Source organism: Athene cunicularia, assembly GCF_003259725.1.
Source record: "Athene cunicularia isolate RWA chromosome 1 unlocalized genomic scaffold, athCun1 chr1_part2, whole genome shotgun sequence".
Taxonomy (NCBI): Eukaryota; Metazoa; Chordata; class Aves; order Strigiformes; family Strigidae; genus Athene; species Athene cunicularia.
Genome location: NW_020799092.1, coordinates 82,123,343 through 82,135,358, shown reverse-complemented (window position 1 = coordinate 82,135,358; position 12,016 = coordinate 82,123,343). Strand labels below are relative to the sequence as shown.

General features: G+C 54.4%; 1 protein-coding gene across 1 annotated transcript in view; it reads left to right on the top strand.

Moving 5' to 3' along the window:
- The window catches only part of LOC113491276 (hematopoietic lineage cell-specific protein-like), a 15,828-nt gene extending 3,916 nt beyond the window's left edge, over nt 1-11,912 (top strand). The window contains exons 4-15 of the mRNA XM_026868043.1: nt 93-232; nt 1,442-1,552; nt 2,218-2,272; nt 4,281-4,391; nt 4,901-5,011; nt 5,609-5,664; nt 8,227-8,296; nt 8,525-8,661; nt 9,266-9,373; nt 9,839-10,148; nt 10,935-11,006; nt 11,328-11,912. Of these exons, the coding sequence (XP_026723844.1) occupies nt 93-232; nt 1,442-1,552; nt 2,218-2,272; nt 4,281-4,391; nt 4,901-5,011; nt 5,609-5,664; nt 8,227-8,296; nt 8,525-8,661; nt 9,266-9,373; nt 9,839-10,148; nt 10,935-11,006; nt 11,328-11,464 (1,418 nt within the window). The 3' untranslated portion in view covers nt 11,465-11,912. The remainder of the gene's footprint in view (nt 1-92; nt 233-1,441; nt 1,553-2,217; nt 2,273-4,280; nt 4,392-4,900; nt 5,012-5,608; nt 5,665-8,226; nt 8,297-8,524; nt 8,662-9,265; nt 9,374-9,838; nt 10,149-10,934; nt 11,007-11,327) is intronic.
- The last annotated feature ends 104 nt before the right edge of the window (nt 11,913-12,016 follow it).

Below are 12,016 nucleotides of genomic sequence, written 5' to 3'. Positions count from 1 at the left end.
GTGCTGCTTTGTCTGGGGCTGGGCCCTGCTCGGCGCTGCCCGGGGCCGGGCCCGAGGGTCTGCACCGTCCCACGGAGACTCGCCCTGACTCTGTCTCACCAGCATCCAGCAGCTGAGGAGCAAAGTGTCGGAGGAACACGAGGTCATCAAGAAGAAGGAGCTGGAGACCGGCCCCAAGGCCTCCTATGGCTATGGGGGCAAATTCGGAACGGAGCGGGACCGGATGGATAAGGTGAGGGTCGGGGAGCGCTCCCTCGGGCCCCTTTTTCCCGTAAAGGAGAGAGCATCCCTGTTTTCTGGTCCGACCCTGCAGGGAGAGGATGGAGAGCCGGCGTGGCTGCGCATTCATACCTGTCTCGCTCGCCCGTAGTCTGTCTCCAGGGTTGGTTTGAGCCCGTTGCTGTAATTTGTCTCTGCAACTTCATTGCAACACTCCCCTCAGCTGTGAAGAAGAACTTACTGTGGCTTGTTTCAGTCCGGCTGCGTAACAATTATATTAGGTGCCTCCCTACTTGTGCTTCAAGAACTCATGAGGAATAATTCCCTCCTCGCATTTCCCATTACAGACTTCTGTCATATATCCCCAGGTTGAAGCCCTAGTGCACATTCTCTGTTCTCACACCAAATCTGTTTTACAGATCTTCTGGTAATCATCATCCTGCTTCGTGTACCTTTCAGCATTTAATACTTCTATTTTTTCAGAAATGAGATGGTAAGATTGCAGTAGTATTCAGCATATGGGCTCGCTGTGGGTGTGCATGACACCAGGGTGAGAAACAAGGCATTTCTGGGGGGCCAAACCGGAGCAGCCACGCTTAGACCCTTCTGCCGGAGCAGAATGAGGATGTATTTGTTGAACAGCTCCTCGGCCTCCGTCCAGACTTACCAGGATGTTGGAGGCATTCAGCCTCTGGCCCTTCTCCTGAGGAGTGTGTGCAATTCCTGGCCACACCGCCTCCGCCAGCGAGCAGTGGGACCCCAGCCTGCCTGTGCTAGGCGCGAAGGGTGATCCCAGCCAGCTCTGCTGACCCTCACTCTCAGAGAATAGGGAGCAGCTGCCAGACCTGCTGCCTGCAGGTTTTCAGTTGTGTGTGCCTGTCCGCAACTCTCTCCTCGGTTTCCCCATACGATTATCCGCCACTCCACTGGTGTTTGGGAGCAGCAGGTATTCAGCACCGCGCAGTTTGCATGATGAGCTGGCAGCAGGGCTGGCTGTGTGGGATGGTTCCTCCTGAAGCTGCAGCACAGGTCTCAGAGCAGAGGTGGTACTGGCAAGCAGTCTGCGGAAGGTGTTGCCACCACCAGCACCGTCAGTTTGAACCCGTCGCCTTGTGGCTGCAGAAATCTCAGCACCGGGGCAGAGCAACCGCCTGGTGCCCGTATCTCTGTCCACACTGCCAGTCTGCCTGTGGCACTTATGTCGTGCTGTCTCTCTTCTCAGTGTGCAGTGGGCCATGAGTATGTTGCTGATGTTGGGAAGCACTCCTCGCAGACGGACGCAGCCCAGGGCTTTGGCGGGAAGTACGGAGTCCAGCGGGACCGAGCTGACAAGGTGTGTTGGACAGGGCAGCTGAAATACGTATGTGTGGCCTGTGCTCAGTGCTGCCACAGAATCTGTGCTACGTTTAGGATTGTGGCTGCAGTTTTCAAAGTGCTGGTGGGCACAAGTCTAGGCACACGGTGCACCACAGTCTCTACAGAAGCACGCAGGTCACTTCCTGTGTGCGGGACAATGACGGATGACAAATTGAAGGGCACTTGTGAAGATTAGCTCTCCGGTGCGCATTAACATGCTTGCACTATCCTGCCCAGGCTGCTGTCCTAGGGGCTGTGGTGTTTTGCACCTCCAGGCCCCAAGCTTTGCCACGCACAGTGCCTGGCCGTGGCAGGACTGGATGGGGACAGCAGGATGCCGTCCCTCCGTGCACATCTTGGTGTCAGATGCTGCCCAGCTGCCTTGCTTGCTGACAGGGTGTGGGGGTCAGGGTTGTGGCCCTCCCTGGAGTGTATGGGCTCTTGCAAGGGCCCGTTCCTGGGCACGCTGCCACGTGGACAGCGGGGGTGGTGTGAGAGGCTGCGGAGGCCTGTGCCAGCCCAGGAATGGCCAGGTGCCTGCACAAGACCAGGAGCAGGGTCCCAGCCTGGCCCCTGGAGAAGGGTGGGTGAGACCTGCCTTGGTCCTCAGGCTGGCTGACATTCCTCCCCTTCATATTCCAGTCAGCGCTGGGCTTTGAGTACAAGGGTGACGTGGAGAAACACTCGTCCCAGAAAGGCAAGTCCATGTACACGTGTGGCCCCTTGGCACTGCCCAGCTTCTCTTCTGCTCCCAGTACCCTGTGCTGTCTGCTGCGGCACAGCCTCCGTTCTTATCCCCCTCCTGCCACTGGTCTCAGATTCCCATTCCCAGTCAGTCACCCTTGTGGCCCCATTTCCTGCTGTCTTGTCACCTTCTGTTGTACATTCTGCTTGTCTCTGTGTTTTGCTTTGATGGAAACCACATCATGGCTGAGCAGAGAAGACACCCCCACATGCACCCCCGGTGGAAGGCTGATGGCCCCTTTCCTCTGAAAGTCCTGAGCAGCTGCTCCAGTGGGAACCCAAGCACTGTAGGATGCAAGAAGTGATTTCTGAAAAAGTGGCGTATAAGAAAAGGTACCACAGTGGGTATGGAAACAAAAGCCTATGCAGCACCCAAACTTTTGCAGGATTCTGGAGATGATTCAACCAAACTTTGACATGCAAACATTGCAAGAACTGAAACTGAAGCTATTTTAAATATTTTGCAACCAAGAAAAGATGAGCGGGCAAGCTCTGTTACTGTTTCAGATAAATGAGGAGTACTGCATTGCCAGAAGAGAAGAACCGAATCATGTTAATTTCAGAGGAAACTGTAAAAGAAGGAAGATGTTTTGAGGCATTCTTGGCTGATCTTAATGAATCACATGCAGTTGTGCTAGGTAAAACATGTTCCTGTTTAAGAGACTGTATACTAGATTGTAGACAGAAATTCATCAGGCTGTGTAGGACCACAGAAATCGCTCAGGACAAAATGAAAATGTTAGAAATGCATTAAGGTGTTTGGATTGTTTTTCATAAAAATGGGTCCATACTGGGAACTCCAGCGTCAAGGTAACAGTCATAAAATATTTGCTGAAAACAGCATCCTGAACCATCCATTTTGTAATGGCCTAATGGGTAAATAATAGTTTATCAAGATAAGAAATTTCTGGGACTTACAGATTCATCCTTAAGTGCCTGAGCTTCTATGAAACAGAGAGCCATTCTTGAATACAAATGTTTTGGCACATATTTCTCTAGATCACAGTCTTCATGGGCTGATACGGCTGAATTTGCTGGAGAAGCCTCAGCTCATTCCTGTGAAGTGCAGACCTGTAAGAACAGGGTCAGGGAACAGAGGTAACTGATTTATTCCTTCTGTGGGGTAGGATTTGGAAACAGAGCTGGCAGACCCCAGGTCTCTTAAGTGTGTCTATACAGCCAGCAGCTAGGATAGAGACTGAAATTTCTTAGCACTTCAGCCAGTAGTAACAAGGTAGTCCTTAGAGAATAACTGAACACAGCTGAAGGAGTTAATACATGGCTGGTTTAGAAGATGGGAGGAGGGGAGGCGTAAGGAAGACCTGCTGTGCCCCTCACATAATGGTGCCAGAGGCAGGCTGGGGGAGAGCTGGAGCACGTCTCCAGAAATGTGGGTTTCAGCCTTCGCTGCAGCATCGAGTCAGTGGCTTCCTTGTAGGAACTGAGATTCTGTTATAACAGATGTAAGCCATACAACAGAAGTTTGTCATTTCTTCTGTAGTTTCAAGGGCTCAATGTAGTTATTCACAGACCTTTTCTGAGACTGGCAGACCAGAGGTTGAAGTCCTTGCTCTGGAGATAGGAGTGGGTGGATGCCCAGGCTGTGAGTGCCCGAGTCGTGCCTTGCAGAGCTCCCGCTGCCTCCCCAGCTGCCCTTGGCATGTCACCCGCCCTCTCGGCCTGCAGTGTTTCCTTCTGCCTACAGCTCTCAGGCTCTCTTGCTGCCATGACCCACGCTTGCCCTGTGTACCCATTCCCATGGGTCCTTGTCCTCAATGCCCCTTATGGTGCTCCCTAACATCACTCTGTCCCCTCCCAATCCCTTGTTTTCTGTAGTTTTCCATATCCCTGCTTCTCTTCCTCCTTCCTGGTGCTCCTCCTCAGTGCTGTTGTCCATCTTTACCCCCTCACCTCACCAGCCCCACGCTTGGGGCAGCGTTTCACTCCATGTACCATCTCAGATTACTCCAAGGGCTTTGGTGGCCGTTACGGTGTGGAGAGGGACAAGGTGGACAAAGCGGCGGTGGGATTCGACTACAAGAGCCAGGCAGAGAAGCACAACTCTCAGAAAGGTGAGCTAGGGGAGCCCAGTGCAGCAGGCAGTGTCAGGCCTGTGTCCGCTGGGGCTGTGGGGCACTGTGCTTGGTTTTTGCAACCTGCTGCATGAATGGTGGAACAGCTGCGGGGAGCTGCTGGGTGCCCACTGCATGCAGCGAGGGAATAGGTCAGGTGAGGAAAGCCATTGCACTGTGCGTGACTGCTGGGAAAAGTGCAGGCCAAATGAAGAGGAGCAGCAGATTTCTGTGGGCACAGGGATCTCCTGGGCAGTGTGTCACCAAAGGAAGGGTGCAGGGGGAGCCCGGGCAGGTGTTGATAGCAGGGAACTTGTCCTGGGGAGGAGGGAGGGCTGTTGTTGCAGCCACCACTGGGGAAATCCGGCCTTGCACCATGTCTCTAAGTCCTAGGCAGGAAGAACCACTGCCCCTGTGAGAACAGCCTGAGCTCTTGGTGCTGCTGCTTTTCTCTTTCCCTCCCTTGTCTGTCCCCTTCTATGCCATGATCTGGATCCCTGTGGCTGAAGACTATACTGTGGGCTTTGGTGGGAAGTTTGGGGTCCAGAGGGATCGTCAGGACAAGAGTGCCCTTGGCTGGGACCATCAGGAGGAAGTGCAACCCCACGCATCCCAAACAGGTAGGGCAGTGCTGCGAGAGGTGGTTCATGCTTGACAGAGATACAGCTCCTGAAAACTGAATGTGTACGGCATGCTGTGGAGCAGCTGGGACACCGTGAACCCCCGAAGCACAAGGGTGAACTCTGCCAGCGTAGGTGCATGCCTAGATCAGTGAGGGGACATGGAATGCCAGTCCCTGAATCAGGCTTCCCAGGCTAAACCATGCTTTCTCAGTGAGACACGTTCCTGATCATAAGATCATTCAAAAGGTGAGCACATGGGAAAGCAGGTTCCAGGAGTGGCTTGACTACTGTATGTTTAATTTCAGTGAACAAGGCCACACTGCACTCACATGGCATGCCTGGCTTCTCACCACAGTGCCTTGGAAGCAGATTTGCCACTGTACAGAACTGAACAACTGTGCACTTCACTGAAAGGAATGGAGAATTAGTCTTAAAAGCTACTGTCCAGAGCATTTTTTGGCATGTATTATCTCTACTTAGTTCCATATGTGATGAGATGCAAAGCTAACCCGTTTCACTGGTCACACTATACTGAAGTCAAAGGCACACACAGAATATAGAAGATTATAAAACAGCTCCATTTTTTCCATACAGACTATGCCAAGGGGTTTGGAGGCCGTTACGGGGTCCAGAAGGACAGAGTAGATAAGGTAAGACTGCACACTGCAGCCGCAGTTGCTTCCCGCCCATCACTGCTCTGCGCTGCTGCAGGAGAGACCCCGGGTAGAGCTGAGGCCCCCGCTGCTCGGTGCAAGGCTGAGGGAACTGGCCCACTGTAAACACCAGAGGGTGCAGAGGAGTGCAGCCTGGGGAGACCATAATGCAAGGAAGAAAAAGTTTTTTCCATTCTCAGCTGCTTTTGAATCATTCCGCCCTCGGACTGAACGGTCATGCACCTGCTCTCTCTTGGGGCAGGGTTTAATAGCAGAGGCAGTGAAGAGCTTTGAGGGCATCGGCCTGTGCCCTCCTGCACACCTCGCACCGTGGGGGATGCTGGGGGTGTTGTGGCTGGCTGCTTGCTGTCGCCCCGTGTAACCCCGGCCCGGTGAGGCTGAACAGTGACAGCGTGTTGCGAGTGCAGCCTCGTGAGCAGCCTGAGAGGCCACGGGCCGTTTCACCGTGCAGGAGACAGGAGAGGTGCTGCGTCAGACTGAAGGCCTGTCTGTGTCCCGTCCCCAGCCCTGGCTGCTCCCTCAAGCCGCCAACACGCAGACCTCCCTGGCCTCTCCTGTGGCCGCTCTGGTATCTGGCTTCTGACCCCTGGCAGTGCTCACCAGCTGCCGTGCGTTTGCGTGTGTGTGACTGGCCCCATATCACTGCCCTTGACTGCTGGTGAGATCTGCCCGTTCCTCATGGTGCTGGCTGTAACTCTTCGGCCTCCCCGTTACTTGTTACCTTCTGCAGGTTTTTCTGTCCTGTCCGGGGGTCTCCTATGAACTGTTCAGTTAGCTGAATGTCAGGCCGGGGCCCAGTCATCTGCCTGCGAACCTCAAAACCCAGCAGGGATGGGGTTGCCAGGGATCAACCTTGCATTAAGAAGAGGTTGTCCCATTTGCTGGTTCGAGTTTTCTGTCGGCTGACACCAGGCAAAGGCTCATCTAACAGTCAAAATGCAGCTGAATTAACACTGTGCTTTGGCACCCTGCAAGCTTGTTCAGGAAAGGGGGTCTTGTGATGGATGATGATCTGCATAGCTGGCAATAGCCTAGAAGATGAGAATCCTGGATGGTGGGGATCTCTGGGCCCGGGGAGGAGGAGGCAGGGGCACCTTCCCTGAGCCATACTTTACCTGTTGTTGGGCACAGTGCTGGGCATGGTACAGAACCAACATCGCCGTATTCTGGAGCTGGAGGAAGCAGGTGAGGGGCTTTCTGCAGGGCCCTGAGCCAAGGAAGGACATGAACACATACCTGTGACAACTGAGCACGTTCCTTCCCATAGCTCGTGTGTAGGCTGGGCCAGTAGCGGAGTGGGAATGGGGTCCTGCCTGTTAGCATGGTCTGTGGATTTAAAACGGCAAACGGAGGTGCGTGGTCAAAAGGCAAAGCGTCGTGTATGTGTGGAAAAAAGCATGTAAAATCAGATGAGCACATGTGCACAAGTCAGGGCTGTGGGTCAGCTGAGGAGCAGGATGCAGAGAGGGGATAAGCAGCTCCTGATCAGCTCAAAGTGGAACATGAATTTGTGCATTTTGAGAATATTGAAGCATAACCAAAGATGCTAAAAATAAGGATATTTGGGCAGGTACCTAAATTCTTGGTTGCCTGTTTTTCAGGCACTGGGGTAATGCTGAATTCATTGCTCCAGAATAGAGCATAATATACCACTAGGCAATCTTAACTCCCCTTTGATAAAGTTTTGACCACTTAAGTGTGGGATTCAGCTCTCACAGTAACACTCCTAAGTTGAAATGCTGTCATGTCAACATGTCCGAGTCTCTGCTGTGTCTGTGTAGACCTGCTGTGAGCCTGCAGTGCTGTTTGCCTGCTTCTAAGGAGAGCAGAGCTGTTCTCTGGGCTCCACTGGCTGTAGTAGGAGCTGGGATGACTTGGCGAGACCTGCAGGTAGAACCTGAAATGTAGCTCTGAAAGCTGGATCCTACCTGCAGTTACCTTTTTCCTATGAAATAGTTTTCTCATGAAAATAGATAAACCCCCTCTTTGTTTTGGTGTAGAGACCGCATCCACACTAATACCAGTTTAGCCATCTCTTCCCACCTCATAAAGCCAGTGATGCCTCAGATGTTCACACCCGTTTTCACGTTGGTGTTTTCTAGCCTGTGCTCCTGTACACACATCCTGCAGGCAGCGGCCTGCTGAAGGGACACACGTCCTTCACGGGTAGGCAGCTGCAGCCATGCCCCCAGTAGGGAGATGCATCCCTGCTGCCTCCCTGACCTCGGGACGTGGCAGACGGTCCTGCACCTGCTCGGCTCTTTGCCTCTGTGAGCGCTTCTGCATGGGGTGCCCAGCCTTGCTGTCCTGTGCGGCGCTTGTGCCACCGTGCAGCCTGCTCTGCTTGGCCTCGGCGTGTCCCCCCGTCACGGGAGGGCAGCAGCACCCCACCGTGCAGGGAGGCGTCGGGAGAGCAGGGCTCTGGCAGCTGTGCAGGTGACAGACACTTGCGATCGTCAGGAGCTGATGTGGGTGTTGTGATGACCCCAGCAGGGGATGTCGGCACTGGCCTAACCAGCTGGACCCTTTCTCTTGCAGAGTGCTGCGGGCTTTAACGAGATGGCAGCTCCGGCCTCCGCTTATGAGAAAACAAGACCGCTGGAGGCAGGTGAGACAGCTGGGTACCAGCCAGGGCCTGGGGGGAAGCTGTGGGCTTCACGGGCTCTCCGTGGCACCACGCTGGCAGGTGTGTGCTGTGGTGGGATGTGGGTGTAGCCTGTGTTAGGGGCAGGAGAAGGTGCCTGAACTGCAGGTTTCTCTGGGAGAGGCAGAGGTCTGGGGTGCTTCGGGTGGTGGAGGGGGCCATCGGGCAGGCTGTCAGCTCTCTTCTCCACAGGAGCTTCCAGTGGCACCAGCAGCCTGCGGTCACGGTTTGAAAACATGGCTAAGTCCGCAGAGGAGGAGAGCAGAAGGCAGGCAGAGGAGGACCGGGCAAGGCGGCAGGCTCGGGAGCACCAGGCAGCTCGGCGGAAGGTGAGCCGTGGCCATCTTGCCACGTCCCCCAAGGCTTGTAAAGGATGCTTTTCCTCAGGGCTATGCAGCTCCATGTTTTTCTTCCTGGACCCTTTACAGTCACCTCTTGCGTAAACCACTTCCCTGCAGCTGCCAGGGACTGCCACTGAACTTCAGAGCAGTCACTGGATTTCCCCTTTGCCTGTGCGCGGATCAGGCCATGCCTGCACGCAGCGGGGCTCCCGTGCTTTGGCCCACGCTCCCTCTTGCCTCTCGTACCGGGCAGACGCGGTGCAGTTGTACCCCCCCAGTATCCCGGGTCTGTGTTCAGGGTTTCCCAAACTGGAGACTGCACCCAAACCTCCTGTTCACAAACCCTTCTGCACTGTTGTTTCTGTGATCGATGTGCAGATAAGGTTTGGGCTCCCAGAGACATTCCCTCCTTGAGGCACTTTCTGCAGACCCCACAGGCCTGCAAGTGTCCAGTCCCTAGGGCAGGTTTATGGGAGCTGGAACACATTTCAGCTGAAGGAAAATTTTCTGAGTTGCTCTGTTGGGAGTGGGAGCAGACGTCGCTCTGGGCCTCATGCAGAGGGATTGATGGGGTCTGGTGACTTTTCTCCAGCAGGAAATCCCACGGAGAGAAAAGGACCCCGGAGAGGCAGCTCCTGCCCCTGTGCCAGCGAGGGAGCCTGGGGGTGCTGAGCGGGACGGGCCCGTGTCCGGAGATCAGGTGCCAGGGCGGGAGGGGAGAGGGGATCGTTGCACCCAGGAGCGGGCTGTGCTTTGCAGGCAGCCTTGCAGGAAGAAGTGAGGTGCAGCCACAGCGGGGGAGAAGCTTTGGAAGGAGTGAGGGGGGAAGTGTTGGGTGTGATGGGACATGGCTGCACAGCTCTTCACACCGTGAGACAAGCTCTTGGAGTGGGTCAGTGCAGTGGCAGTACAGTGAGTTGGATGTGAGAGAGGTTCAAATACACCCACCGTGAGGTTCTTCACAGCAATCCCAGGTGCCAGTTCAGCACAGACCAATGGCTGAGCTGTTGTGCAGAGGATGATGCTCTGTTTGTGTCATGGTAGCACGAAAGGTTCTCCCAGGGAAGTGGGCTCCCTTGTTTTGGGTGCTGTGCAGTCGTGGCAGAGCTGCCTGCAGTGGATGCTTTGGAGGTGACTTCCCTGTCACTTTGTCACTTTGTGGCAGGAGGCAAAAAGGGAGGATGAGGAAACACCACCCACTTTGCCACCAAGGCCAGCAGATCTGGGCGAAGAGCTGTGCAAGACTCCCAGCCAGGATCAGCCCATCTACACGGAAACTTTGGATGTCAGTGGAGACTATGAGGAGGTGCCAGAGCCCTCTGACTACTATGACAGCACCAGTGGAGGTGCTGACTATGAGGAGCTGCCAGCACCCTTGGGAAAGCCAGATGCTCTCTATGACTGTGGAGGAGATGGAGGCGAGGACTATGAGGAGATCCTCCCCGAGGAGCTTAGCCAGAGCCAGCACCACCTGGGTGAGTACTGAGGGAAGAGCCCATGTCCTGGGGAGCTTGTATGTGTCCACGCACCTCGCTGTATGTGTGGCACAGACTCAGGGGGAATTCGTATCCTGAAGTTTACTGTGGTCAGGGTGGCAGCCCATGATGATGGAGACTTGGTCGTCTCCCATTTGCCTTGCCCATCTCCAGGGCGTGAGGTCAGCTGCGGGGGATGCTGGGCCAGGCAGACGGTGTCTCTGCTGGAGCAGCACTCGGGCAGGAGGATCAGGGGGCTGCTGTGGGCTCTGGAGAGCCTGGGCCTGGAGTGATGTTCTTGGGGCACTGTTTCCTGGCAAGCAACTGCCAGTGCTTCACTGAGGCCTGGGGGTGCCCTCCTAATGCAGCCTGTTGCTCAGATGGCTGGTGCTGGTGAGCCCTGATCTGGTGTGTCTCCTGGGTGTGGGGGTGCAGGGTGGTCTTCCTCCAGGCACATAAGCAAACCGATGGGCTGCTGTTTCTGTCGCAGCATCGCTGGTACTGGAGATGGTAAGTGCAGGGGCTGGAGTTATGGCCAGCCTTTTTCTTGGGAGAGGAACATGAAGCATCAGGACCCCACCTCTCCTTGCAGAAGGGCAGGGAAGCCGTACCTTGCTCTGAGCCATGGTGCACCTCTCCCTGTCGGTGGGGTTGGATGGGATTCACCCCAAGGCTGACGGCTGGCTGGGGGTGGCACTGGCCAGATCTCTATGACTGATCTCATACATACTGAGCTGTGTGACTGCGGTTAGCCTCTTTCTCATTCTCCTGTCCTGTCTTCTGCAGGGGAAACGGACAATGTTTATGAGGTGGAGAGCCCTGGGACCTGTGCAGTGGCTCTCTATGATTACCAAGGAGGTGGGTCTGCCACCCAGGCTGTGGGGTGAGGCTGGGGTGGTGTGACAGGGTGAAAAGATTTCGACTTGGTGGTTTAAATTTCTTCCTCTTGGAAAGCAGAATGAGGCCTGACTTGAGAATGCAGAAGCTTCATCTTTCATCTGTGGAGTCTTGTGCTTTATCTGTGCTGTTTGATGGGGTTGGATGATATGAACTCTGAGGGTTATCAGAATGCTTGTTCTGTATTCTCCTCCTGGGGGGGCAGTGGTCAGAGGGATGTAAAACCAGCTCACACTGGGGTTATCTTTGCATTGTGACTATCTTTTCTGAACAATTTTGTAGATGGAGATGATGAGATATCTTTTGATCCTGATGACACAATCACACACATCGAGATGGTGGATGAAGGCTGGTGGCGGGGGCAGTGCCGGGGCAAAGTTGGCCTCTTTCCAGCAAATTATGTGAAGCTTCTGCAGTGAAACCAGCATTGTCCAAGCTGATTCCTTCCAAACTTTGGCCTCTCTGCTTCAGCCTTTTACATGTTATTAGCTTAATTTGTCTTGGCCCGGTGTTCCTAACATGCAAGAAATACCAAGGAGTAAACCGGCAGTGGCTGAGGGAACGTTTTGGCCTATGCCCATGAGGACTTCGGTTCCCATCCACTTCCAGTTGGGACAGGTGGGATGGTTTAAGAGCATGTGAGCGTTGTATGTCTTTTCTACCTAGGCTGTCCCACATGTCAGCCAGCCAGCTTGCGGGAGGAGCGTGTCTATTCCTGTTCCCAACAGGGAAATTCACAGAAAAGAAGCACCAACTCTAATCCAGTCAAGGCAAAAGGGACATGAGCTATGGGACCTTTATAAGTTGCTGTGGCCCTGGATCTCATCATACCCAGGGGCCAAGTAAAAGAGCACTGTGAAGGCCAAACTTGCCCTTGTTCCCAAGAAGGGTTTCCACTTGCAGGATGAACTGTGTTTGCAGCAGGGGGTGGAGAAACACGAACCTGGTCTGTCTGGGCACATTTCAGGGCT